General features: G+C 42.6%; 6 protein-coding genes across 6 annotated transcripts; 2 read left to right on the top strand and 4 right to left on the bottom strand.

The window, feature by feature from the left end:
• Positions 1-3,459: 3,459 nt before the first annotated feature.
• LOC108067691 (phospholipase B1, membrane-associated) lies at positions 3,460-5,818 on the bottom strand. Its single transcript, XM_017156832.3, has 3 exons — positions 5,583-5,818; positions 4,279-5,076; positions 3,460-3,884 (listed from the first exon to the last, which is right to left on the bottom strand). Exons 1-3 carry the CDS (start codon positions 5,769-5,771, stop codon positions 3,609-3,611), a joined length of 1,263 nt encoding a protein of 420 aa, XP_017012321.2. The 5' UTR covers positions 5,772-5,818; the 3' UTR covers positions 3,460-3,608.
• Positions 5,819-7,383: 1,565 nt separating this feature from the next.
• LOC108067660 (microfibril-associated glycoprotein 4-like) lies at positions 7,384-10,013 on the top strand. Its single transcript, XM_070215381.1, has 4 exons — positions 7,384-7,482; positions 8,880-8,959; positions 9,018-9,808; positions 9,866-10,013. The coding sequence occupies exons 2-4, from the start codon at positions 8,885-8,887 to the stop codon at positions 9,999-10,001; spliced, it is 1,002 nt and encodes a 333-aa protein (XP_070071482.1). The 5' UTR covers positions 7,384-7,482; positions 8,880-8,884; the 3' UTR covers positions 10,002-10,013.
• A 493-nt stretch (positions 10,014-10,506) lies between these two features.
• gig (TSC complex subunit tuberin) lies at positions 10,507-22,967 on the top strand. Its single transcript, XM_017156912.3, has 15 exons — positions 10,507-10,700; positions 10,774-10,904; positions 10,968-11,219; positions 11,273-11,409; positions 11,467-11,641; positions 16,727-16,933; positions 16,995-17,909; positions 18,336-18,942; positions 19,272-19,471; positions 19,530-19,786; positions 19,850-21,911; positions 21,975-22,118; positions 22,210-22,380; positions 22,446-22,541; positions 22,606-22,967. Exons 1-15 carry the CDS (start codon positions 10,646-10,648, stop codon positions 22,726-22,728), a joined length of 5,532 nt encoding a protein of 1,843 aa, XP_017012401.2. The 5' UTR covers positions 10,507-10,645; the 3' UTR covers positions 22,729-22,967.
• Positions 11,949-13,456, bottom strand: obst-J (obstructor-J). Its single transcript, XM_044395873.2, has one exon. The coding sequence runs from the start codon at positions 12,990-12,992 to the stop codon at positions 11,958-11,960; it is 1,035 nt and encodes a 344-aa protein (XP_044251808.2). The 5' UTR covers positions 12,993-13,456; the 3' UTR covers positions 11,949-11,957.
• LOC108067737 (ketohexokinase) lies at positions 13,921-16,226 on the bottom strand. The gene is made up of 2 exons (XM_044395767.2): positions 15,690-16,226; positions 13,921-14,662 (listed from the first exon to the last, which is right to left on the bottom strand). The coding sequence occupies exons 1-2, from the start codon at positions 16,163-16,165 to the stop codon at positions 14,020-14,022; spliced, it is 1,119 nt and encodes a 372-aa protein (XP_044251702.1). The 5' UTR covers positions 16,166-16,226; the 3' UTR covers positions 13,921-14,019.
• A 59-nt stretch (positions 22,968-23,026) lies between the features above and the next one.
• LOC108067739 (ketohexokinase) lies at positions 23,027-24,511 on the bottom strand. The gene has a single exon (XM_017156916.3). The coding sequence runs from the start codon at positions 24,141-24,143 to the stop codon at positions 23,220-23,222; it is 924 nt and encodes a 307-aa protein (XP_017012405.2). The 5' UTR covers positions 24,144-24,511; the 3' UTR covers positions 23,027-23,219.
• Positions 24,512-27,013: the final 2,502 nt, after the last annotated feature.

Below are 27,013 nucleotides of genomic sequence, written 5' to 3'. Positions count from 1 at the left end.
CTTTCTATTGCTCGGCTCGCTTACAGACTGATTGCTCCTGAACGACGTTTCAAAAAGTCTTTTGCGCATGTGTTAACGTTAACGTCCCTTCAGTACCAGATGTCACTTTTCCCTCAGTAATCACCAAAGGAAAACCCGAGGACAGGTCATCTGTACTCGAGGACGCACCGAGGACGCCACATAGAGAAAATTGTATGGGAGTTCCGCTTTTTCCTCTAGTACAACAACAAATTATAAGACAAGGAAAGAGAGCGCAATATATAAATACCGACTGCTCTGCTGACGTCGACAGCGGCCGAGCGTTTGGCCTAAGGAATTGTCCCCGATATGGGACGCCAGAACTGAAGGGGTGCTTGGGCGATATTGCTCTCCCTTTCACTCGCAAGTACTTTCAAAGGGAATACATTGTATAGTTGTATTAGTGAAAAGACTTTTTGCGATGACTTTTTCAGTCAATCGGTCTTTTAATAAGTCTCCCTGTGCGAGCGACATTCGTAACTCTCATTGAACGAGGTTCGTAATAGAGCGTCTCACGAACAGCTCAACGTAAAAGGCTCAACCGAAAACCAAAACGAAAGGAAACGAAGTGTGCTGCGCAGAGAGAGAACGAGGGGCATGCTATTTTTCGGTTGTTCTCGGGAGTAGAGCGTAAGGAAAAAAACGGTTAACAGTTATTTGCATGCTTTGGTTTAAAATATTAGGAGAAGCAAAAGTTATTTATTCGAATAACGCACACATACGTCAAGTAAAATATAGAATTCAATATTTAAATAAAGGAAAAGATTGTTGAATTTCTTCTTCAATTTTATTTAGCAATTTTAGGCAAATTTTAAAGAAGTTTCGGTTCAAGACACTCGTGAAAATAATATACCCAAAAAACCTGTTGATTACCGGGTATTAAATGTATAACTCATTCACAATAGGGGGATTCCCTAAACTGTTGAATTGCTGAATTGTTGAATTTTGATCAGCTGTTAATCAGCTGTTCCATACAAAGTCAACTTTCAGAAATTTCAGCAATTCATCAGCCTCGGGGCTGTTGAAAATTTTGTTGAATTGCTGAAAAGCCAGAGTTGTCACCTTTTTTTAAAAGTCATGGCAACTCTGTAACATTTTAGTATCACCAGTACGGATTATTTATTTTAAAATAAACTTAGAAAGCATATTTGTGGTTCTTTTTACCTTGGTAACACTTTTAGACAGTAACTAGCAATAATAAATCAAATTTTACATGCTTTAAGTTCCGTGAAACTTTTCAACAAATAACAGCTGTTTGAAAATTCAACAGGAACCATTTTGGGTCGTTCCCTTAATTGCTGAAATTTTTTGTTGAATTTTCAACAATTCAGCAATTTAACAGTTTAGGGAATCCCCCTAATGAATATTATACGATATCTATCGTATCTAAAGTTGGTACTGGATTCTACTCACTGATGGCGCTTTAATTGGCGCCAAGCAAACGAGTTTGAATTTATGGGGAATACAAAGTCGCAGATAAAACAGGTAATTATACTTTGATACCTTCGATATTTACGGTCTGTGACTTAATAAAATTATTATTTATTGATTGACAACTTGATTGGTACACAGTGTCCGGATTCCAATCCAGAGATACTCATCCCCCGATCAAAGCTCATTCAGTAAAAGCACTCATTAAAATGGGTCACCAGGCCCCGCTTTTAATTGATGTTATTGAAATAAGATATCTACGAGGACAGAATCAATTGAGGCATTGCAAATTACATTAGTCTATCTGGTTTTTCCTTAGTTAACGGGTTACTAAATTAACATATAAATTTGCATTTTCCCATTTAAACTTTAGTTGATTTTTTATAATTGCAGTAACACCTATTTTGTGAATATTTTATGAATAGGTAGTATATTTTTTATAAGTCCATAAAATTAATAATGTGATAAAATAAATGTTTTGATGAATATTAATAAATAAATAAAATAATATATAAACTAAACTAAGTATTAAATCATTTCTTAAGAGGAAAAAAAATTCGTAAAACTGAAATGGTTAAATGGATCTTATTAATTTTACAAAAATGTAGCTTACTCTGATTGAATGTTTTAAAATGTGTCATAGGATATGCAAAAAACATCGCATTGATAACCAGTTTTAGAGACACTTTCCTCTGGTCAAGGTTCAAATGGGAGACTCACTGCGAAAAATACGAGAAACTCGTCGACCATGCCTCGCATATATGCGTACATATGGAAGACCGAAATCGGAGCCCAAAAATGTGCTGACCGATATGCGGGGGATAAACGGGGCTCAAGTTCAAAGTCAATGACAATGCGCCGGCTTTGAAATGCTGCAATAAGCCAGCTCTCGAAATAAATGCGATAATTGATGTTTCTGCTTGGTTGTGTTTTTTATTTGTTTACCCAATGTTTGTTGCTGGTTTTTAGCACCAGACAGCGAAACCGTTGAGCGGGTGATTTTGAGGGGGCGGAGTAAATGGGGCTCGGCGGGGACCATTAGCCCGCTCGAAATCACGTACACGGGCGAGCAAAATTCGCTTTAGTACCCGGCAAGCGAATTAAACTACAATTATGATCCGGCTTTATTGATGTCCGCTGGTGCGTGTGCCACGCTGACTGGGGAAAAAATATAAATAAATAAATTGTAACAGGTTTTATGACGCGCCCATCTACGGACTGTTTGTCGTGTGTCATCGGCAGCTCTTATCGCTTATCACGCGGTGATTCGCAACTTCATAACGAGCTGGGAGATGTTTTAAGAAAATATACGACTGCCTTATTGCCGACACTTAATGGGTTATTAATTTTTATTTCAACTCCATTCGTAAGAGTGAGCAATTTACTCCGTTGGAGGCACAAAAGAAACGATTTGTTAAGGCGATTATAGTAACAGGCAACACATAATTAACATTATTATGTGGGTCTCGTTTTCACATGCTCATTAGGTTTATGTCATTATTTAGGAGGTGCTATAAATGTTTGCTTTAACTCTGTTTTACTCCAATTCTTTTAGCAAAACCAGTTTGGTTTCTTGGCTGTGATCTATACTTACAATCAATTTGAGCAGTTAAATATATATGCCTGCCTTATTGTTGTAACTTTATGGATGACTTACTTTTAACACTTAATTCGAAAAAGGTGAAAAAAATAATACGATTCCAAAAGAAATTATAAACGATATATTTAAATCATACAATAATAAAATATGTTTTATTTCAATTTTTTTTTTCCTTTCCGATTGAATTAATATTTTACGGTAGAAACTTTATGATTATTTTTTTTAGTTGAACATAAAAATAACTACTCAACCGCTATATTTTCTCATTATTATGGATCGCTTGTAATCGATGTCAACTGCCATCAAAGTTTTCCATACTCTGCCAAAAGAATAACACGTGCCCACCGTTTATGCTGGATATATGGAAATTCGCCAAGCAAAATTCACTCACGTAATTCAAGAATATTATTTTATTTGACTTTCTGACTATCATCGTTTATTTACACTTAGCGTGTGGCTAATTAAAACTACAAATACATAGGCAAACATGGAAAGAAGACTTAGGCGCGATATCACAGGGAGTAATTCACAGAGGGGAACGGGCAGGCACCACTTTGGATTAGATCACAAACTCCGGACGACTGTTCTCCCGGGTGATGAAGAAGGGCCGTTGTTCGGTGGGACAGAGAAATTTCTCGAAGAGATGCGTGGCGAAACCACTCTTTTCTTCGGGCATTTCCAGCATATTGTTCCAAATGGAGTTGGCCGCCGACGCATGTCCTCGCTGGCTGAGATGGAAGCAGTCCTGCGAGAAGAATCGAGTATCTGTTTGGCCGGAACGCGTGCGCGGAAAGTCCTGGAACTGCGAAAAGGGCTGCACATTTATCGTAAAGGTCTGAAACGGGAGAAGGAATAACTTTTAGAACGTTTTTATAATATAATATTTAGCAATACTACAAAATCTCTTAAATCAAAATATTTTCTACAATATTAATATTTTCTACTACATTAATATTTTCTACAATACTAATATTTTCTACTACATTAATATTTTCTACAATATTAATATTTTCTACTACTTTAATATTTTCTACAATATATTAATATTTTCTACAATATATTAATATTTTCTACAATATTAAAATATATTGATTTGTTTAACTGAATTAAAAGACCGTATACTTTATTATATACTAATTAACTTGTAAAAAAGATTTTCTTGCGGAATATTTTTAAAAATAGCGTCGAGTTTTTAGCCCATTCCCTGGTTACTGATAACTAAATCTCACCTCAGTATTAAACTCCTCCCTATTGGCAATCTCCGTGTCCTTGGCTATCCAGCGCTTCATGATCCCCTCCAGATAGTCCAGCTGCTCCTTGCCCTTGCCCATCAGGCAGGGACACTCGAAGCGGAGGGTACTGTAGCAGATGGGCGGCAGACCCGAGAGGTTGGTCAGGAACCGCAGATTGGGGGCGGGCACTATGTTCAGCATAAGGCGGGGCACATTGTCCCTGAGGTAGCGATAGGTCTTCAGCATATTCCTTTCGTGCCAGTCGACCGTCTTCTCAGGTTCCGGATAATAGCAGATGTCGGTGCAAAAGTCATTGTTGCCGATGAAGAGGGTGATCAACTTCCAGTCGGAGGTCATGTTCACTTTGGGATCCCGCTGCATGCGCCGCACCAGGACCTTGGCCATATAGGGCATATCCCGAGACATGGCGGCCAGTTCGGCGACATCGAAGCGGGAGGTGCGGTCCGTGGAGATCCCGTCCTTGATCGCATATCCGTACAGATTGGGATTGAACTCCTTCAGGATGTTGGGCAGCGTGAGATACTTCCGCCAGTCATACTGACCCCCAATGGACCACACGACGCCCCGGTTCTCCACGGTCACGTGGAGGAGATTCGTCGCGAAGATCCCGTTTCCGGCGGTCAGAGAGTCGCCCATGGCTCCAATCACATCGATGTCACCGGGTCGCAGACGGTGCACACTGGTCGGTCGCTCCTGGCTCCTTTTTCCGGGTCCGTGCTCCGCATCGCAGAACTCCAGTAGGGCTCGCGTACGAGGGTTCGACTTCTGGGTTTTCTGGAGCAAGTTCGGAAATAAGTAAATTAGTATCAATGTCTAGAGATTACAAAATATGTGGAAGTTAGAAAAATATTTATGATAATATTATAATATATCTTAAATAGAAAAAAAAAAGTTACTTTAATATAAAATGTACTTTAACTAATATCCAAAATATCAAATTAACTAAAATAATATAAATTATTGATTAATTCACAAATTACAAATTAATTTTATTAAAATGTTAATACTAAACCCAAAATATTCCTACATTTGTTTTCGTTTTAAAAACCTTAAATTTTAATATAAATATTTCAATGTTTTTTTTATAGTTCGTTTATATTAAAAATTGAAAAGTTTTAATTTCCCCACCTATCCACCACCAAATTGGTCAATTAAACATTGAAATAACAGTATATTTGACCGCATTTCGAATAAATACTTAACGCCAAAAAAAGAAAATATATGCCAGAAAGTGCTCAAATCGAATCCGGATCAATGATTGCATTATTCACTGGACTTACCCCCGCGATTTGCACGCGCTGCACGTTTTGTGGATCGTCACCAGATCGTCCGGTAAAAGCCAGGCCCAGAAGACGCAGCGGTCTGTAGACGTTCTTCAGAGCCACGTCCAGTGACGTTCGCTGTGACGTCACGGGGCCGAAAGCGGCCAGAAAGAGGAGCCCAAAGCAAATTAGCCGACCCGATGACATCTCGAATGGCAGCTTCTGGCGAGAGATAAGATAAAAGCCATGTAAGTCTTAACCAGGTCTGTGGGCCCGTCTTCTCTAAAGCCCGCCCGCTCTACACTTTCGGTTTCGCCGATGACGTCCTCGTCTTTGAACCAGTTCCCCCAGCTTGGCCAAGAAATTACACAGAAGCCGCGCTCAGGCCCCTTCAGTTTATTCACCTTTCGGCTGTTTTTGGCTTTTGTTTTGGCTTCATCGACTTGGCGGCGACTAATTTTAACATTTTAGCATTAAATAATATTGACCACATTATGCTAATTTGTTGCTACGGTACAAAATCTTTCGGAGCCACAAATAACGCGAAGTGACTAATCAATTTGGATAGGTGAGAATAATATTTTGATGAAATACCTCCACATGGCAGCGAAACTAGATTTTAATTATTCATATGGAACTCGATAAAGACACCGTATTATTAAGTATTATTATGGATAAACGTTTTCCTTAAGATGCTTAGATTCGTACAATCTAGAAACCCTCTGAAGAGCTGTTTATTTATTTATTTATTTCTAGCCATTAAAAGACTCGCTCTAAATAACAGCTTAATTTATTTAATTTATTGCAGATAATAATGTGTTATGATCCAGACACTTTTAACACAATTACTTTAAGAGACAAAAGCGACCAATTCGGCAAGTTTCATTATTTATTACTTCGTTGTATTAAGATCTAAATCAACACCGTATTTTATGCATACAACTTTTAAGTCATTCATTAAAATTGCAAAAGGAAAACAAAAAAGTTAAGTTCACAAAGTTGCCGAAAATGGTTAAAATTATCCAAATTATACTGGACTGCATGCGGAAGTGTCGAGGAAGAGGGAAACCGAAGCGGGGCTATATAAGACTTAGACATCTAGAGAGCGTGCCAAATCCAGTTGTGATAAAGATTGATTTAAATTTCGATTTCATTTAGCCAAGCGAATTTGCTTCCTTTCAGCGTCACGCGAAACAAAAGACTTAGGAAGCGAACGCGAATATATAGAACAACGCGAAATCATACCTTCTTATGTGTATACATTTATGTAGATATGAATAATCCGAAAAGCAGCAAAAGACTGTAATTATCTTTAGTTGATCTCTAACCAAATATATTTTCACTTCACTTCTGTCTTGTGTAAATCTTGCAATTGTTATTTTCACACACGAATTGCACAATTACTCGAGGGGCAAAGGTAAGTGGGCGGAGAAAATCGAAAGCCGCGATCAACTATCTATTCCAGGCCAAAAGCGCGATGAGCGTGCGGCTCCGACGATGGCTTAGAACCAACTGCTGGGTAGAATTTCTGATTATGCTGATTTTATACGGAGTGAGTCCCAGCGGGCAGCGCACGACGACTACGCATAGAATAAAATGGAATACAACTAAAAACAAAAAACCACAATAATCGCATGTGCGAGACTGGCGAAACAGAACAAAAGTAGGAAAATATATATTGGTTGTCTCGGATTCGGAATCGGACTCACAGACACATACCGGTTGAAGCCGACTGAAGCGACTGCGAAGCGTTAAATGTGATCTTCACTTTCGTTCGGGCCGATAAAAATAGTCCCCAGACACTGTTTCCAGCGGTTATTACACCTGTCATGCGTGGAAACAGCGTTCGCGATCGCGATTCTAAGTCCGCCCAGTCATCGTCGTGCCTTGCGGACGGGAATAAAATCGGACACTTGGTGTATAAATAGAAGAGCTCTGGCTCAGACTTTGGTCCAGACGATACCCCTTTATGGACGCTAATTGGCCGATGGAAATTTTTAATAGCCGAGGGGATGGCCATAAAAGAATAGAGATACAAAGAAATTTACATTCGCATCGGCAGGGAATCCATTATTTATTTCCGATCCAAAGACGCAAATAACACTTCCTATACAAGACCCTGTGCCTTTGGATTGCCTTTAGTGCAATTGACTAACCTTGTGTCAATACAAAAATAACGGCCAGCAGCAATTAAAGCCAAACAACGAATCTGGAGAAGAAGCAGCAGCAACTTGTTATAAATCAACGAGCCCAATCGACAAGAAGGAACCGTCAAAGCACAGCAAAATACAGAAAATACAGCAAAATACATCCACATCAAGTCAAGTCAGCTTCTTGGCTGATTTATGACGTAGGCAGCCAGTCCGGAGAACGCTTTAACTTATATGTGGTATACTAGATGTCACTTTGGAGGATGATACGATCCGACCGAGAGCCGACGTTAATCTTAGAAGATGTCTGGGGTTGATATCACTCAATTGAGGGGCTTCAATTTATGTGAAAGAAATAGCAAATGAAGGAGTATACCCAATAGAACAATATACTTTTATGTCTTCTGCTTGTTTGGTAAAACAAAATGGCCAACTTATCACTTTTTTTCATAGAAAATTAAAAAGAAAACAAGTTACGACACATTTGTTGCCTTTTTTAGTTTTATAAAAATTTTTCGTTTATTTTTTAAATGGAATTAAAAGATCTAGAACTAGTTCAGCTAAACGTTTCTGATACTGGAAAAAGCTCAATCTGTACTACTATCAATTAGTGTTGTTAAAACATATAATGAAAAAAGCTGCACGCCACTTCTTATCAGGAGAACTAAGCAGTGGTTGAGATTAGTTGTATTTCTTATTTGCCAACGGTTAGTGAGCGGATTAAGAGCAAGAGCAAGTTTCTCGAGTCTAAAACAATCGCTTTTTGAAATTCCTTTATAACAAAAAAACTATATCTTAAAAATAAATATTTTGTAATATTTGTAATGCGAATTTGGTGAAACAATTTTAAAATTGTAAGATTGGAAACTACTGAAATTCCCATCAAGTTTATGATGTCAAAAAGGGCGGGAGAATGCGATAAGCAGACGAGAATATAACCGATTCAAGATTAGAAATTTGTTTGTACTTATGGTTTTTGAAAATGGAATAGAAACAATAGACTAACTATTAAAATAATACACAAGCGTGAAAATTTGTAACCTTTATGAAATATAAGAGCTCGGTGAAAATTAAATATTATGAAAGGAACTCGGGCAACCAAAATTTGTCTCAAGTTTGCTGATGAAAAAGCTTACATTCATATTTTTCTTTTTATAATTTTCAGTCACTATGAGTCCTGATAAACTTAACAATCTCTCGCTGTCATCTCAAGGATCCTCCCAAGAATCTATTGACAATAATTTTGTAAGTACATATATAATTACCCATGACTGAATTTCCTAATAATAAATTTATATTTCAGGACAGTTGTGATATAGATATTGCAATCAGAACCAGGGAACAAGACAGGATTATTAGAAGGCTAAACGAAAGAATTATTTTTCTAGAGCGAAAGCTGGAGGATTCTGAAAGAAGTTGCATAAACCAAAGGGAAAGGAATGATCTGTTTGCAGGCAAAATAAAGGATAAGGAAGACATAATAAAGTCCTTAAATGCTTCCATCGAGTTGACAAAAAAATATAATGACTACAAGATGAAGCAGATGCATGACGAATTGAAAAAGGCACTCGAACTAAGCAATAATCAGAACATAACCAAGTCCTCTGAGGTTAAATATGAAAAACAAATTAGTGAAATCCCTGAAATTCCTGGTCTCGAAGACTTTGAAGCTGTTTTTCAGGATATCCCTTCTGCCGGCTCGGGTTGGATGGTAATCCAGCGACGAATCGATGGAAGTGTCTCCTTTAGCGAGATGGAACTAGATCATGATTACAATTATAAAGCTGGTTTTGGAAATATTAAGGGAGAATTCTGGATTGGTTGCGAGAAACTGCATTTGCTTACTACAAGTCAAAGACATGAGTTGTACGTTCAACTTATCCACTTTAATGGTTCCATTACTTTTGCTAGATATGATAACTTTTCGGTTGGAAGCGAATCTCAAGGTTACTCTTTAAAGTCCCTTGGGAACTACTCTGGTACTGCTGGCGATGCATTGTCAGGTTCTGTGAATAGGAAATTCGAACACTTCCAATGTTTATATTTCGGCTTAGGCCAAGTGCTTCATTGGTCTTGGTGGCTTGGCTCTCAGTGGTAATTATACAAACGTATATTCAAGTTCCTATAATTAATCTAATTACATTTTTTCAGTAACCTAAATGGATATTATCATGAATCCGAAACCATTCTGACGGACAATAATGGAATTTGGTGGGGCAATTGGAATAAGCGCGGCAGAAGTTCTTTGAAAGCATGTAAAATGTTTATCAGGCCAATGCAGAACTGAATCAAAGTCTTCTTTAAACCTATGTATATGTTTGAAATTTTTTATAAATAAATGTTTTGGAAAGTGTTTCATTAAAGTCTCTGTTTTTCATTTCCAAAATGTATTTACAAAGGCTCTGGATTACAAGTTGGAAAGTTTGACCTTCTCCTCTTGATTCATACATTTTTTTAATTTTCATATTTTTAATAATATTGTCCACTATAGAAAATGTTTTAACGGTGCCCGAAGGTATGCCTTTCGCAATACGTGAAAAATACATTCACTCTTCTACATGACATGTAGATAACATATATTTACGGTGAGCAGCTAAGCTACAGCTCTCGTTTTGGATTGACAATATTTTTAACCATAAAAAATAAAAAACTAAAAATAAATAATAAGAAATAAAATAAATAAATAAAATTAAGAAATAACCATCGTTTGAATTTAGGCGGCAAGTGCTGTCTATTTTAGTGTCAAATCAGGGTTGTCCCAGCGGATTTGGTGGTGACTCCGGTCTGGTAACACTGCGCTCAGCTGTTTTTGCTGACTTCCTCTGTTCTGTGCTGTGTATAATTTGTTATTAGGATCTAGGATAGGAACTGCTGATTGCCCACACTCGCCGCCACTGCTCCAACGACCACCGCCGCCCGTAAGGACCCACCATGAGCTCCAAGGACAAGTCCAAGTTCAAGCTGTTCCTCAAATCGCTGCCGGCAGGTAAGAAAGCTCGTGGTCGAGTCGTCAATATGAAATGGGAATTCAATTGGAACCTCGGGGATTCGTTTTGCAGGCTACGTGGGCGAGCGGACACTGCGGCCGGAGTTCGAGAGGGAGCTGCGACCGGAGCAGCCGGTGGCCCAGCGATGCAGGATGCTGAAGGAGCTGGGCGACATGCAGCTGCACAACTTCAATTTGGACGAGGTTTGCTTTGGCTTGGTTTTGTCCCGGGAAAACTACTTAAATTCTTGTTATTTTCACCTACAGACCGCTATAACCATTCTGTTCAATCTCACCAACGATCTCATCGTGCCCAACAAGCCGGCCGAAACGCGCCAGATTGCCTTGAGCTTCTACAAGCGGCTCATCCACACACAGTACAAGAACCTGACCATCATGCGGGAGAAGTTCTTCCTGGTCATCCAGAACCACGAGGCGCGCGAGGATCTGCGCCACCTGCTCGAGCTGCTCGATACGCTTACTGACAACGGGAAGGACATCACCAACTTCGAGGAGAAGGTCCGTCCGGGATTGATAGTTTTCTGCTTTTCAATCCTGATATTATCTTACAGATTGGCAAGTTCATGCTGCTCTGGATCCCAGCAATCACGGAGGCCAATCTGCTCAGCCCCTATCTTGACATTCTGGTCAACCTGATCAAGTTCAATGCGGCGCATCTGGACAAGGAGATCCTCGTGGGCATAGTGCAGTGAGTAGAGTTATATCTTACTCAAAAGACTGCAGAGTAAACCCGTTCTTCTTGCAGGAACGCTTGCGACCTGAGCTGCAGCGTCACCGTCAACGAGATTGGACTGCAGTGCCTCACGATTCTCGAGATGGTCATCGGGTACACAATCTTCCCCAGCGAACCGCTGCCGCAGTGCATCACCACGTTGTGCCGGACTGTTAACCATGCTCCCTACTGTCCGTCCTCTTTTAAGGTGAGTTTGTAGGCAACACGTATAGGAATTGGATAATTATTTTTAGAGATTTTATTATACCTTTTCGTTAAGAAACTCTTCGAACTACAATCTCATTATTTGGTTACCTATGTACATCAATCATAGTAAAATTCTAATTAATAATACATATCAACCATTTAATTAAAATGCATTCATATCAAATTCATGATTTTAAAAACAGGTAAAATTCTAATAATAACTTTGTTTACAAGTTTTTGAGTAGATATGATTCGTCTTTAATCATAGAAGTTAGACACTGCTTTATTTATTTAATTAATTGGTTAAATCTAACAGATTATAATGAAATGAACTTGGACGAAAACTTGTCGTAGCTGTTCACTGCCTCCGCTGGAGTCTGCGGCTGTTTGGCAATGGCCTCCGTCTCTGGTTTTTCTTCGAAATGTTCCATTTCTTTTTCGGAATTTTTCTGAACCGGCGCGATCAGCTCCATCTCCACCTCACTTTTGACTGGCATGTCCACCTCGACCACTTCTTTCTTCGGCTGCTGTTCCTGCTCCTGCTTTTCCTTCACCACCTCAGTTGCTTGGCACTCGCTCCTCGAATCAAAACTGCAGTAACGCCGAACGACATCGAAGTACTGACCTCGGGGACATCGCATCTCGAGCACCCGCTTCCTGGCACACACATAGTATCGCTGGCAATCCCGGCTGTGCGGCGCCAGGCGGCTGCCCGTCCGGATGCACTCGTCCATGGCGAGAGCCTGTTCCGTCAGCTGTGGCGGCATTGTGGGCTTCTCCAGGCAAATGCCCGTGAGATCCGGCAGGCAGGTGCCCGCCTGCGCGTTGAAGTACGCTCCCGACGGACACTGCACCAGCTCAGCCTGCCCGGAATGACAGCGGAAGTAGGTCTCGCAATCGCTGGGATTGGACAGGGTGGCATTCTCAGGCAGCACACAGCTGCACTGATGAGCGGCAGTTATGGCCACTGGAAGGCAGGCTCTCCTCCGCGGATCGAAGTAGTTTCCGGCGGAACACTTGGCCACGGCGTAGGAGCCGCCCTTTAGACACTGTCTGTATCGCAAGCAATCGCCATTGATTCGCTGTACACTGTTGGTTAGTCCGCAAAAGGAGGATTCATTGGAGCAGGATCCGGGCACACAAATCATCAGCTTCTTGCTAAAATGATACTCTGCCGGACAGCTAAACTCCTGGACGGGCACCTCCTCGTCGCCAGTGCAAACATAGAACCTTTGGCAATTGTCCTTATGGGGCAGACTTTGAAAGGGATCGGAAATCCTGCAGACTGCGGCTATATCTGGATAGACTATTTCCGATGCCGTGACTGTGCCCAAAAGCAGCCATAATAGCATTAGGCGATCTGAAAGAACAGAGAACTCGTTGATTAAATTGAAGCCATCTGTTTTTATTCCACTCACTATCCATTTCCGTACGATGTGCTTTTTTGCTTGGAATCGGTCAAATGCGGTGTTGATTGCAAGTTGCTTCGCTTTTTATGTCCTCGCTTCAACGGGGATTTATCTGCTCATTTTCTCATTTGGCAATCGCTATCAGAGATTTCCCCGACATTTGTTTATTAATACTAATGAGTATTCTGCTCAGTCTTTATCTGCCACGATAATTTCACCACTTATTGAAGGCTCCGCTGACTTCAGCGCTTTTTATCATTCGACATGTTCCGGTCGATGATGATTAACCCTAGCTCCAGAGAAGTGATCATGGAATCTCTAAAGTTTAGGTGGAAAAACACTATTTCAAGGCCTTTAAGATATCGATGATAAACGAAAGGGGCGCTGACCCAGTTCCCTTCAAGAGACCTTAGGTTTTTGATTTTGATGGGGGAATATATGAGATATGTATGTATATTCCGAGATATAAATTAGTCTGTGATTTTTATTTTTACATTTATAATGCTTATAATGAGATTTTCGCTTGGTTCCGGAATACAATTAAGTCCTGTTTTTAAACTTTTTTCTGTGTTCCGCTTCTGAAGAATTCGCATTTTGTAATATTTTTTATATTATTAAACTGCGATTTCTTTTAATGATAGGTCCATTCTCTTCTCAAAAACTGTTTAATTAAGAAGTTCACAAACATTCGCTTTAAACTGTTTAATTAATTTATGTTTTACAAAATGTTTATGTTACAAAAGGTTTTCATTAAGTTCCGGTGAACGATTCAGACATGTTCACACATTGGATGTTCCGCTTCTGACGAATTCGCGTTTTGTAATATTTTTGTATTATTGAACTGCGATTTCTTTTATTGATAGGTCCATTCTCTTCTCAAAAACTGTTTAATTAAGAAGTTCACAAACATTCGCTTTAAACATTTTAATTAATTTATGATTTACAAATTGTTAAGAAGTCAAACTGCGTTTTAGGCATAGTAACAACCGATTAGGTCCTTGGGCATACATCGCAGCACATCGAATCCATTCCCGGTCAACTTGAGCGCGGAGGCACGGGTTCCGTATTCGATGGCATCCCTCAGCTTCATCTTCACCTTGTGCAGGGCGTAGATCACGGAGGCCGAGAAGGTGTCGTTCACGGCCACTACATCCACGATTTGCGGCGGGATTTGGGGGCCCACCTTGAAGTAGGTGTCGTCTGCCATCAGGCAACTTGCGCCCTCCACGTAGTTGTTGTAAATGACTATGGGCTGATTGTTCGGCGGACCATGGCACCTTTCATCGGAATCTTCGGCCGGCGGATCAGCCGGCAGGTATGGCATCTTTCGGGGCTGCTCCTTCTCCCACCGCATCCGAGCCGCCCGCATTTCATCCCGGATCGCCCAAACTACTTCGCGTCCATTCATGAAGGCGTACGTGCGCATCATGGTCTTCCGGGCGAAGACGTAGTCCGCCATGCTGGCCATTAGCATGGTGGCCGGCCGCAAGTTGTCCAGGTCCACGGAGAGCATGATCCGCGACTCGGGACAGCGCTCGTTGAATTCGATTACCGCCCGCACCATGCGCAGCATCTCGACGGGATTGCGGCACTCGAAGTGGATCCACGAGTACACCCAGAAAAATTGAGAACGAAAAAAATCAACATCGACCGATCTTGATTTTAGTATTCGTATTCTCACTTTTTTCTTCTTGATATCAAGATGAAAGCAGTGTTGATTCTAGTATTCCCAGTCAAAGTCAATCTCAGTTTTTATGTTGTGGAAGAGGGACGTGAGGAAAAGACATCGAAAAAATGAGAGGAAAAGGGCCGAATTCCTCTCTTGTAGCTATCGGGCAGTCATGCTTCTTGATATCGGTAGCCTAGGGGACTAAAGCGTGCGGATTATATGTTTTGTAAGCGTATAGTCGGAAGTGTGTGTTCAGTCCCGCGTCGAGGCGGAAATTCTTTGCGTTTTTTTTTTTTACTCATTAATATTAATATTAGGATTTTGTTAATCTAACACAAATAATGGCTTAATAAGAGTAAAAACCAAGAACCCAAGAGAACAAAATGTGATTGAACTTTGTACAGCGCCTCATGTGATGCTTCCATGGCGCAGCTGGTAGAGTGTTTGACTGCAAACTGTGAGGCAACGGGTTCGATTCCCACGACCGACCAAAGGTGTTTTTCCCAAGATAGTAAGTTATTTGAATTTTATATTTATCATTTGTTAATTATATAATAATTTCAGTTATTGTTTCAGTTAAAATTTGAAACTAAATGTGTTCTTATATACGAACATAGTATAGGGTAACGTCATCCATGTGTTTAAATAAAGGAAAGAAAAATAAGTTGTGAAACGGGGGGAACCAACAACAACACCGACGGGGACAGGAGGGGGTGCAAGAGGCAAAATTCCCGATTCCTCAATTATTTTTTTTTCTTCTTCTTATTCAATTTGTATCTTAAAATCGACATCGATTCGATGTTGAAACCGAGAAGACGTCATCTCGATATCGATAGCACACATACTCAAAAACCATTCTCAAAACCGAGATGACATCGATGTTGATTTTAGTATTTTCGATCTCGGCTAGGTTTTGTGATCGAAAATACTAAAATCAACATCGATGAGAACGGTTTTTTTTCTCGGTGTACCTCTGAAAGTCGACGGCGCCCACGAACTGCTGATAGCTGAGCTCCTGGTTGGCGTTGAAGAACTCCAGGATGGTGCGCGAATCCGTGTGCCGCTGGACAAAGATGCTCCGGTGGGCAGGACGGTGGTTCGTCCGCGGGCAGTGCGAGATGTCGATGCCCTGCGACTGGAAGCCGGTCAGCAGGCTCTCGAAGGCGCGCACACTGCTCAAGACGCCGAGGAACTCGCACTCCAAGCCCAATCGTCGCCACACGGTGCAGATGTTGGTCGCCGGACCGCCGCGTCGCCAGCTTCCCTCCTTGGTGCGCTGCACCTGTCCGGGAGTTAGGGGTTGGTCCACAATGATGATCATGTCCAGGGTGCAGCTGCCGACGGCCAGAACGTGGCGCTTTGGCGGCTCAGGCGGCGGAGGTGGCTCCGGCGGAAGGTGAAGCACCCTCTTCACGGTTATAAACTCCTTGACGATTTGCTTTTTCATTTCGATGGCCTTTTGAATTTTGACTACTGCCAAAGGGGCTTCTGTTTTAATTAAATCTTACAGGAAAGTTTAGGGCTACTTAGGTATATTTTTAAACTTTATATTATTAACTCTAAACTCTAGGGACCGTAACTTTTATAAGATTTATTTTAAAAATCACATTTTAACAGTTATTTTCTGATTTGTAAAGTAAAACTTAAAGAACACCTGTTATAATTTAAGTTTTATAATAAAAGTTGACAAATAACAGTTATTCGTTCTGATCAAAAATAAAACTCAAACTTAATTTATGGCGATTTTGTGGGTAAAGTAAATTTAAAAAAAAATAGTTATACAATATGCGCGGTTGCCTTTTTTAAAAGATTTTTAGAAAGTTATATAAAACACGGTTAGCATGTTTTTTTAATTATTTTATTTTTTTCAAATATGTGAAGGGAATAACTGTTATACATTAAAACCAAGAAATAACACTTATATTTTGATTTTTATTATACAAATTATTGTCAAAAACTAAACCCGAAAGAAACAATTATAATCATCTTATCATTTCATTATTTTCAGATCATGAAGAACCTATTGGGCACCCAGTTGGGATACCATTCCATGAAGATGATGTGCAGCATCCTCAACGACCGTGCCCTTTACGATGACGCTCACCTGTTGCGCGGCGCCGTGTTCCACCTGAACATGAATATCTTCGGCTCCAACATAATTTTCCAAGTTTCACCAATGACCTATGCAACGAATGTGCTGACGGCCTTCCTGCGGGTAATATACATACTGGTTTTTAAGTAAGGATTAAAAATACATATCTATTTTTAAATTTCAGGCACTGGACAGTCGGCAGGTGATCGTCACTTTCGAGGTGATTCTCAGCGTTCGCATGGTGATCAACAAGCGGCAGCTCTCGGAGATCATTTGGGATCGGATCTGCGACATAATGTCCTCGATAGTCAGCAACATCGAGTACTACGAGGCGACCAACATAAACAAGGATCGCCTGCACCATCTGCAGATCAACTTCCACGAGAACATCGACTGCATCGAGAAGCTGTTGCAGCAGGACCGATCCCAGATTCTGGGCAATGTGGAGCGCATCTACGATCTCATCGAGCGAGTGGCGGACCGACGGCCCGAGGCCTCCGTTCTGGCCCTCATCGAGTACCGATCCCGCCGCGTAACGGCCACACGGCCGGAATGGCTCCAGGTCTTGGCCCAATTCGTCCGTCGCTACTACCGCATGGCCAATGTGAGTGTGCGCATCAAGACGATCGAGGCACTGGTGCGGATTATGGACCAGAACCGTGCCTGCTACGAGGAGGAGATCCTCAGTCGGGTGGTTCTCGTCCACCTGTCGCACATCCACCAGGAGCCAAGTGTGCAGGTGCGAGTGGCGGTGGCCCGCGCTCTCTCTAACTTTGCCACGCACTGCGACACGAAGCGCTGCATGGACCTGCTGGACATCCTGGAGGCCATCATCAATCGTCCCTTCGAGCACACGCGTCATGGTTCGTCGGCTGGAGACGCCTCTCTTTCGGATGCGGCCGTTGGCATGGTGAACAACGAGTCCGAGATCGCCGACATCATCGCCGCCGTCGATGGTTTGGTCAAGGTATTCGCCATCAAGCTGCACCGCCTGCCAGCGGTCCACGCGCTTAAAATATTCAATATTCTCATGGACCACCTGGAACTGCACTACGATCGACCCAAGATTTTCGAGCACACCAGCGTTGTGCGGCACAAAGTGAGTCCAAATGGCATTCAGATCGTTTTAATTTAATTGTATCTATTTATTTAATATCCCAGCGCAACAAGTGCACACTTATAATTATCGCGCTAGTCACATTGCGTTGATATTTTTAACTTATTATTATTTTTAAAATATTTAAACAATTTTCCTCACTTACTTAATTACATTAAATATTTTGTAGTTTTCTAATTACTTATAATTTTATAATTATCTATAATTTTTTTTTTTAATAGTTATGCAGTTTTTTATGCTTTTATTATTATTATTTTTTATATATTATTATTTTATTTTATTGTTATTATTATTTGAATTTATGTGTATTGCGATTTTAAATTATGTTTAACTTTATTATAAAATTGAGTTGCGCTCCTAATTGTTTTGTTTTTCCCTGAACTAATAACTCCTGGCTTTCACCCTTAGATATTCAGCTGGATGCTGAAGGCTCGGGCCAATGGTGCCTACCACATTGGCTATCCGGAGGGCAGCAACGAGGTGGTCAAGTTCAGTCACTACCTGGGCATTGATTCACCCCTGCTGGCCCAGGCTCACACCACTGCGATATCCATTCGACGTGTTTGCAAGCTGATCGTGAGGTGTCTGGAGCACGACACCGACTACCAGGTGTTCCAGCTGGTCATCCGGGAGCTGCCCAAGGTGCTGCAGAACAAGGCGCTCGTTCAGGGCAACGACATCGAGGAGCTGGCCAACTCGCTGCTCAAGATCAACGTGGTCAGCAACAATAAGTTCAAGCGGCCCACCGACGAGTTCCACGCCCTCGTGCTGCCCGCCATCGCTTCCTTGGTCATCTACCACGAGAGCCTGCAGCCGCAGCAGCACTACAGCATCATAACGGCCCTGAACTCGAGGGTTCTCACCGGCATTGCCAGCGTCTGCATCAACACCATGACCATTCTGATACTGGAAATGCCGGAGGCACTGATGCGAAAGCTGCCAGACGTGCTGCTGCAGATGAGCAAGATGTCGGACACGAATGCGCTGGCCACTCCGGTCCTGGAGTTTCTGTCGCGTGAGTAAATTAATAATATATTATAACATATAAAAATTTATAAATCTTGGAATGTTTCTTCGGGTAAGTTAAGTTGGTTATGAGATGGATAGTTGAGTTTATTTTATAGGATGAAGAAGACTTCCAAAACCGCGATACAAAATTTCAAATAATTAAAATTCATACTTTTTTGGACAACAAAAAATTTTTACCCAAGTTTGAAGAAGTTTATATGCGCAGTTGAGATATTCTTACCCATGTTACTATACAACTTAAGTCAACTAAATCTTTAATATTTAAGATCTTATCTACTTAAATAATAACTAAATTTAATTTATCTATTTATACAGTGCTTATCCATCTGTCCAAGCATCTCTTCGCCAACTTCACGTCCATGCACAACATGTACGTGTTTGCCATCACGCTGCCGTATACGAAACCCCATCGCTACGACCACTACACAGTTTCCCTGGCCCACCATGTCATAGCCGGCTGGTTCCTCAAGTGCAAGCTGGAGCTGCGCAAGAACTGTGTGAGCTACATCAAGAGCGTAAGTATGGCGAACACCCTTTTTCCAGCTTTTACTAATTGAAGTTGCTAAATTTCAGTCGATCCAGTCGAATGCCAAGATGCTGTCCAGCGACATTGTGAACCTGAACTCGCTGAACGAGGACTCGTCCAACCGCAAGCGGAGCACCAGTCTCACGGAGCGCGGCAGTCGCAATAATGCTAATGCCTGGAACGATCTGGAGATGCGGCCGCAGATGAACAACGGACTGCGCAACTTCCACGCCGAGTTGGCAGAGACCTGTTTCGATTTCCTGGCCCGCCACACCTATTCGCCATGTCCGTCGATGCCCAAACGGTGGGTGATTCTAAAGTATATCTTATAATCCCCCTTAAACTTAATACCTCTTCTCTTTTCCAGTCTTCCTGCCGCCGAGTTTCTGCTCAAGGATGGCGTCTCGCAGACCTGGCTTGTGGGCCACAACTTGGTGACCATTACCACCTCCGGCTGCCCTTCGGCGCCCACGCGCAGTGGCCTCTGCGAGCGATGTGCCCAGCTGGGCAAGGCGCCCAGCATCAGCCTGAACTCGAAGAGCCTCAGCGATGCGGCGCCTCCGCTTTCGCCCGAGCGCGAGAGGCGCTACACCAAGGTGAGCCTGCAGCACAGCAGCGGCAACGAGTCGGCGGGCAGCACGGAGCTAACCTCCTCCTCCTCCTCGAACTCGGCTGCCGCGGGTGGCCATCCGCATCGACAGATCTCCAACAGTTCCACCGCATCGCTGGACGCGCTCTCGCGTCGCGGCTCCAATCCCGAAGCATTGGGTAGTGGGTTGGGCGAGGGACCACACCTTGGGAGCAACACCTCGCTGCTGGGCAACTCCTTGTCCCAGTCCTCGGTGAGCATGAGTCCTTCATCCGGATCCGTGGTACCGCAGCAGCCGGTTTGCGTGCGCGCCTGCACTGGCTGGGCGGAGGTACTGATTCGTCGGCCCACGGGCAACATATCGTGGATAACGCGCATTCAGAACCCCATCACGAATGATTGCTTTGGCCAGGATCTGCCGTTCAACAATGTGGTGTCGCTCTTTCTGCCCACTGCCCATGGCGGAGTCTTCGGGCCGGACAACACCATACAGGTACCGCCACATCCGCTGGCTGATCCCGAACCCGAACCGGAGGTTAATCCAGCGGCGGCTCCGCAGGCAAGTGCGCTGCGCAGTCGGATGGTGGCCAAGGCTCGTGCCTTGCAGCGCCAGGAGGAGATTCACTCGGTCAGCGGAGGAAATGGAAATGGTAATGGAAACGGTAATGGCAACGGAATCGCTGCGAGCAGTGGAGCAGCTGCTGCCATACCGATTCCTCGCGTCTCGGCAGCCGGAAAGCGCGGCAAGGAGGCGGCTCTCTGCGGAAGCGTGAGCGATGGCGAGGCAGACGATGACACGCTGGCCTTCGAGGATGCCCAGAGTCGCGCCCGCAATCCCGTGCGTCGGGTAAACTCCAGCCCGGAGATGAGCTCCAGCTGGCGGCAGTCGTTCCTGACCAACAAACCGACGCCGCTGTCCCAGGAGCCCGTGAAGGCCGCCGGCGAGGAGCCTCAATCCCAGTTGACGCTCAAGAAGAAGAGCGTTCAGTACAGCACCAAGGATATGCGCGTCAGCTGCGAGGCCATCCCGGAGGAGATAGCCGGCTCCACGCCGCCCTCGCAGGCGGCTGCTCTTGCTCTGCAGCCGGAAAGTGGCACCCTGCCGCCCAAGCAGCACTCGGCGGACGATGTGAGCAGTCAGGTGGCTGGTCAGTCAGTGGGATCCACCCTGAAGCTGGGGAAACCACCGCTGTCGCCGGGGCAACCGCCTCTGCTTTCGACTGGCAGGGTGACCAGTTTCGGAGGCACCTCTGTGCCGCAGCCCGGGGCGCTGGCCAAGTCGAGTAGCAGTGGCAGCAATGGCGCCAATGTGGGAGCGATCTCCTCCGACTACGACAACGGGAACAATGGCAACGGCGACATGATGCGAGGACGCTCGAAAACCATCTCCGTGGTGCGGGAGGTGAACAACGGGAATGCACGTCCGCCGCCGGCCAGCAGTTTCCGGAACTTTGGGCCCGCCAAGCCGCCCATCAATGCCAAGCTGTGCATGAACCCGAGCTTCGTTTTCCTGCAGCTCTACAGCACTGGGCAGCTGGGCGTGACGGATGAACCGTTGAAGGTGGGACCCGAGAACAGCAGCGCCGTTACCTTGATCGATTTGGTGCCTCCATTTGAGACGCACAAGATCGGCGTGCTGTACGTGGGCCAAGGGCAGTGCAACAATGAGGTGGAGATCCTGCGCAATTCCCACGGCAGTGCCAGATATGTGGAGTTCCTGCGCAACATTGGCACGCTGGTTAGCCTGAAGGAGGCCGAGCAGAACAATCTGTTTATAATGCTGGACAGGAATGGGGCAGATGGCAAGTTTGCCTATATCTGGAAGGATGACATACTGCAGGTGGGGTGTAATTCACATAGATAAATGGGGAATTTTATATAACCAATGAATGTTTATTGTTAGGTCACCTTCCATGTGGCCACGCTGATGCCCACCAATCTGCAGGATGATCCCAACTGCAACGAGAAGAAGAGCCACATTGGCAACGACTTTGTGAAGATCATCTACAACGAGAGCGGCGAGGAGTACAATCTGAACACTATATCCGTAAGATAATTATAAAGCATAATATAAATTTATGTTAATTTATTCCCTATATTAATATGTAATTAATATAAATATTTTAACACATTTTCAGGGCCAATTCAACTACGCCTGCGTGATCGTAGAGCCACTGGAGCTGAACTCAAACAGGGTTTATGTAAAAGCGCGATCGGAGATATCGAAGTTCGTGTGCCATGCAGAGCACAGGATAGTCTCCGATCGCAGTGCTCCTCTGCTGGCTCGACAAATGGCCCTGCACGCCAATGTGAGTATATGATAGGGCTTTCTATGATCCCCAAAAAGATTATTAATAATTCCCATATATACCAGCTCGCCTCGCTAGTCTACCAAAGTGTGCAGAAAAAGCATCCGTATGCATCGAATTGGCTAGAACGATTACGCAAACTCAAACGTCTGCGATCGAAGGTGAGCTAATAATTTGTGTTTTTATAAATAGAGATTATACCATTAATAAATTCCCTCTAAACAGCTCATCGAGGGACTGAACAGCCAGCAAAAATCCGGCAGCGCCTCGAGCGGCATTGGAATCAACGCCTCGGCCATTGGCTCGGATTTGGACGACCAACGAGGAGACTTTATAAGATACACCTAGACAACAACGAGAGGCTCCCAACTGAACAACAATGAGAGAGCAGAGGACCTAAAGACTCATCCTGCCATGATTCCTCTTGATTAACTTGCAAAGCGTACGATTTGATAACAAGTCCCAGCAGACCAACAACACAAGTCTTTGCCCAACCAATAATCATGAAAATAATTATAATATATTCATAATGAATTTGACAAGTTTATAAAATTTGTGAGAATACATAAGCGCTGTTCATTTCCAAACTGACTGCACTTTTTTGCAAGGGATATTTGGTTTCAACTATTAAGTGGAGGTTAAAAACTTCTTTTAAAATTCTTAAAATGTTTATTTAACAATTTTCCTACTGTCATTTATAAAAAGTTTCTGATCCAAATTAATAATATTACTTAACAGTTTTAAAACAAACATTTCTTCGTCAGGCTTCTATAATGTCAATAAATTCTTCCGGAGAGACTTAAAACAATAATTTCAAATGGAATTAAGGCTGCAATCAATTAATTTCGGTTCAAGCTGAGTTGTGCAATATGGTCGTAGCCGAAACCAGTGATTTTGTGACTGGCAACTCGGTTGGCAAAGTCCACAGCTTCCGCCACACTTTTTAGACCCTCCAAAGTGGCGAATATGAACCCGGCCATGAAGCTGTCTCCTGCTCCCAGCGTGTCCACCACTTTATCCTGCTTATAGGGAGTCATTTCGTGGTAGTTACCATTGGCATCCAAGGCTCCAGCTCCGGCACTTCCCCAGGGACAAATGAAGACGGGTTTCGGGTCGTTTTCGGGAATCTTAGCCGCCAGCTCCTCACACGTTTGCCGCGGCGTCTGCCAGCCCAACTGGCCGGCCAGCTCCTTGGAGAAGACCACAAAGTCACAGGGCTGGCACAGCTCCTGGTTCTGTTCGTACCTCGTTTCCAGGTCCAATGAGATGATGATGCGCTGCCCAGTCCTTTTGTTGTGTTCCCGGATGCTCTGCATCATTTTTAAGGTGTGTGGCGTGTTGCGGGCCTCAAAGTGCACCCATCCGTACTCCGAAAGATCAATTTTGCTAAAGTCTTCATAGGTGCTCTGCGGGTAATCCTTGTTGCAGTGGATAATAGTGCGTGTGCCGGAATCCTGGGCCAAGATCACCGAAGAGAAGGGCGGATCCCTGTCCGTAAAGGGACAATTCTTCGTGCCGATATTCCGTTTTCGCAGATCCTCGAGGAGCACTCGAAATGCCTCCGATTTGCTGAGCATTCCAAAGAAGTCCACCTTGGAGCCGAGAACCCGGAGAACTGTGCTCACATTGGAGGCGTTGCCGCCACGTTGCCAAAAGCCATCCAGGCAACGTCGATCGGTGTCCTCCTTGGGATAACTGCCATTGATGGTCACAAAGTCGATTACCGTGCAGCCCACGCAAAGTACGGATTTCACTTGGGTCATCTTAACTGATCACTCTGATTATATTATCATGTACAAAACAATTTAATTTCTACACATAAAACAAGGTGGTTATGCTATTGAACTTGAGAGTATTGCCCATAACAGTTCCACTTTTCTAACTAAATCTAATCAAAGTTATTTACTGACCTATTTCCTAGCAATCTAGCATTTATTAGATTAACTACTAATAATTTAAATATTAAATTATATGTGTAGGTAGATTGTTAGCTTGAGTTGTGGGTCTAGGTTCCCTTATTTTGCTCTAGTTTTTTAGTTCAACCTAATCAAAAAGTAGATTTCACCTGCTACTTGTATTTATTGTCGATCGGGTTTTACAGCTGATTTTGTTTTTAAGTTTTCTTATCGCTTATAGAGAGAGCTGCGGGCAATTGAGAATCTAATACAGTACTCTCTCTATTGATTAGACAATTTATTATGTGATAAATTGGAAACTTAAATAAATCAACAGAATCAACAGATTTGAAGCTCATGTAAAATTTTCCAGATTGCTAATTTACAAAGTTTAAATTTTATCTGAAAACAATTGTTTTTTATTAATTTAAATAATTGTATTATTACAAATAAATTAAATACTTCAAAAATAATTCGCTAAATAACTTACTCTTCCTTTTATTTTTCATATTTATTCAATTTTTCTAACAGGTTTTGAACAAAGTCGATAAAGTAAATACTCTCGGTTAACATTAGTTCCCAGTTTTTCTGTCGGGAAAGTACTGTATTAATTTAACTAGTCTCAGCCGCCGATCGCGCTCTTTGGTCCGCTCTCAAAAGCAGTGTGACCGATGTGCAGAACCGTTATAATATTATTTGATTTAAAAAATAATAGACTAAAAAATAAAGCCTAATTGTTATTAAAAACAAACAAAACCGTTATTAAAAAATTATAGTATTTCAAAGTAATTTCGTTAAGTAAACTATGAAGGAACTTAGTAAAAGTGAGAGGTAAATGGTTTCTAAATTCTTATTTATAACCATGATAAATCTGACATTCTGTTTAAAGTTAATTTTAGCTTTTCAATTTGAAAGGAAATATATTCTGGGAAAATTTGTAGTTTGTGGGGAGGATTATAATATAAGTTTAAACAATTTACCCAAGAGGATTCAGTCACATACCAGCAAACGTCGGTTGTGTCTCCGTCACACAACCGTGCAACATGACGGGGCACAAATTAAAGGATGCCATGGCAAATGTCCTGACTAGACACACACAGCATAAGGCACACGCATGTGGCAGCTTCGTCAACCACAACAGTGAGCTCAGCACAGTCAGTGGCAAAAAGCTGTCACCCAGAAGGCAGGATTGATGCCCCATGACTGTCTATCTACCAAGCTACTGCCTGCAGATTAAATGAACATTTAATTTCGTTTGCAACTCTAGGTAAAACCTGGCTGACCTCTTTTGTAAATCAAGTGTTGAATGCAAAGAGTTGGCTTTGCACGGTCAGAAATTAAGCATACGCCATGTTGAACATGGCTTTCAGTTGCAGTAAGTTAGAAAACTGTTGAAAGAAATATTTTTGCTCTTTTGGTTAACCAATGGAAATTTAACCTGGAAGTAATTTTCAAAATCTAGGCTACTTAGCACCCCCATTACTCCCATCCTTTCCCTCGACTTAAAGTGCCTACTGGGGAGGCCACTTCAACTTAAAGCGGACACAGCCAAAATTTTCAAATTAATGTAAAGCGTGTCAGGCCTGGCCTAAATACACTCCCCCTTCGCCGATCCACCGACTCGGTTCCCGCCACAAATCGATAGCTCGACATTTGGTTAGGCCTCCTTCGTGGGGTAAACACCTTCTTGGGCACCATTTTGTGGCATGGAATTATGGCCGGAAATTGCCTTAAAGTGTCAATCAGTGTAAACGTTCTTAATAGGTATTTATTTTTGCCATTTTAATTACCCCGCCCCCCAAAAACGAAACTTCTTCTCCACCTTGCCGGCGGACAACGAACTGATGAAAACGACTGATGATGCCTTAATTACTTTCTCGAGAAAAAGAACTCATTTCCGAGTGAATTTTTCATTGCGAATTTTTGGGCTGCTTATTAAAGATTAACTGGGTAGCTATTAATACTCGATTTTAAATTGATCACTTGATAAGTGCACTTGATTTATTACGCGATTTTTCTACTTGAGTATCAAGAATATAAAATAGTGTTATGCGAGTAGCGTATAAATTAGTGATTTTTTTGGGAATAACTAGGATTTGGAAGTTATGGAAATAACAGGGTTATTTCTGACTTTTTGTCGTTATTTGTTTTAAATGAGTGCCTCAATTTAAATTTATAATTTTGGAACTAAATAAAGTCTTGGAAAAACCTAATTATTATTGCAGAGCTAAAAATACAGAAATTTAAATGCCGAATCAGGCAGGTGAAGCCTCTGGATACAAAGTGCCCACTGTGTAGCGATTGGGGGATTATCGAGTGCGTGCCGGTTTTAGTTAACGAATTCAACATTTTCCATTGAATGGCAAGTGGCTGTGGCGCAAACTTCAGAAGCACCGAGGGCCCAAAGCAACTGTTAGCACAGACCAGCTAGCGGTAATCGCACTCCGGAGAATCCCGAACAGCCCCCCGAAAGAGTGAAAGTTTGCAAGGGGCCATATCCAATACACATATATAGATTATATGTATGTTGCAAGGCGTGAGGTCCCAGCCCTCACACTTCCCCACACCTTCTGTAAAGGTGTTTCCGTTCAACGCATGAATACTTGTTTTTGTTTCGTCTGGGGCTTTGAGCCTGTTTTTGTTTCTTGTTAACTACCGAGCTCAACCATTGGCCCAAGGATGCTCAGTTCATTTTATTTTCATGATTTATAGGAATATTTAAAAACATCCCAGTAGGA

This window comes from Drosophila takahashii, chromosome 3L (genome assembly GCF_030179915.1).
Source record: "Drosophila takahashii strain IR98-3 E-12201 chromosome 3L, DtakHiC1v2, whole genome shotgun sequence".
NCBI classification, from domain to species: Eukaryota; Metazoa; Arthropoda; class Insecta; order Diptera; family Drosophilidae; genus Drosophila; species Drosophila takahashii.
This window is presented reverse-complemented; position numbering and strand designations above follow the sequence as displayed.

Bases quoted from the DNA above. Each gene is read 5' to 3' on its own strand.
- LOC108067691 (XM_017156832.3), bottom strand. From the start codon at position 5,771: ATGTCATCGGGTCGGCTAATTTGCTTTGGGCTCCTCTTTCTGGCCGCT. The intron at 5,077-5,582 runs GTAAGTCCAGTG...AACTTGCTCCAG, and splicing joins AGCGCGTGCAAATCGCGGGG to AAAACCCAGAAGTCGAACCC. The intron at 3,885-4,278 runs GTGAGATTTAGT...CTCCCGTTTCAG, and splicing joins GGGAGGAGTTTAATACTGAG to ACCTTTACGATAAATGTGCA.
- LOC108067737 (XM_044395767.2), bottom strand. From the start codon at position 16,165: ATGAAAAAGCAAATCGTCAAGGAGTTTATAACCGTGAAGAGGGTGCTT. The intron at 14,663-15,689 runs GTACACCGAGAA...ATTTTTCTGGGT, and splicing joins GGCGCCGTCGACTTTCAGAG to GTACTCGTGGATCCACTTCG.
- obst-J (XM_044395873.2), bottom strand. From the start codon at position 12,992: ATGCTATTATGGCTGCTTTTGGGCACAGTCACGGCATCGGAAATAGTC.
- LOC108067660 (XM_070215381.1), top strand. From the start codon at position 8,885: ATGAGTCCTGATAAACTTAACAATCTCTCGCTGTCATCTCAAGGATCC. The intron at 8,960-9,017 runs GTAAGTACATAT...TTTATATTTCAG, and splicing joins AATCTATTGACAATAATTTT to GACAGTTGTGATATAGATAT. The intron at 9,809-9,865 runs GTAATTATACAA...ACATTTTTTCAG, and splicing joins TGGTGGCTTGGCTCTCAGTG to TAACCTAAATGGATATTATC.
- gig (XM_017156912.3), top strand. From the start codon at position 10,646: ATGAGCTCCAAGGACAAGTCCAAGTTCAAGCTGTTCCTCAAATCGCTG. The intron at 10,905-10,967 runs GTTTGCTTTGGC...TTTCACCTACAG, and splicing joins ACAACTTCAATTTGGACGAG to ACCGCTATAACCATTCTGTT. The intron at 22,542-22,605 runs GTGAGCTAATAA...CCCTCTAAACAG, and splicing joins TCAAACGTCTGCGATCGAAG to CTCATCGAGGGACTGAACAG.
- LOC108067739 (XM_017156916.3), bottom strand. From the start codon at position 24,143: ATGACCCAAGTGAAATCCGTACTTTGCGTGGGCTGCACGGTAATCGAC.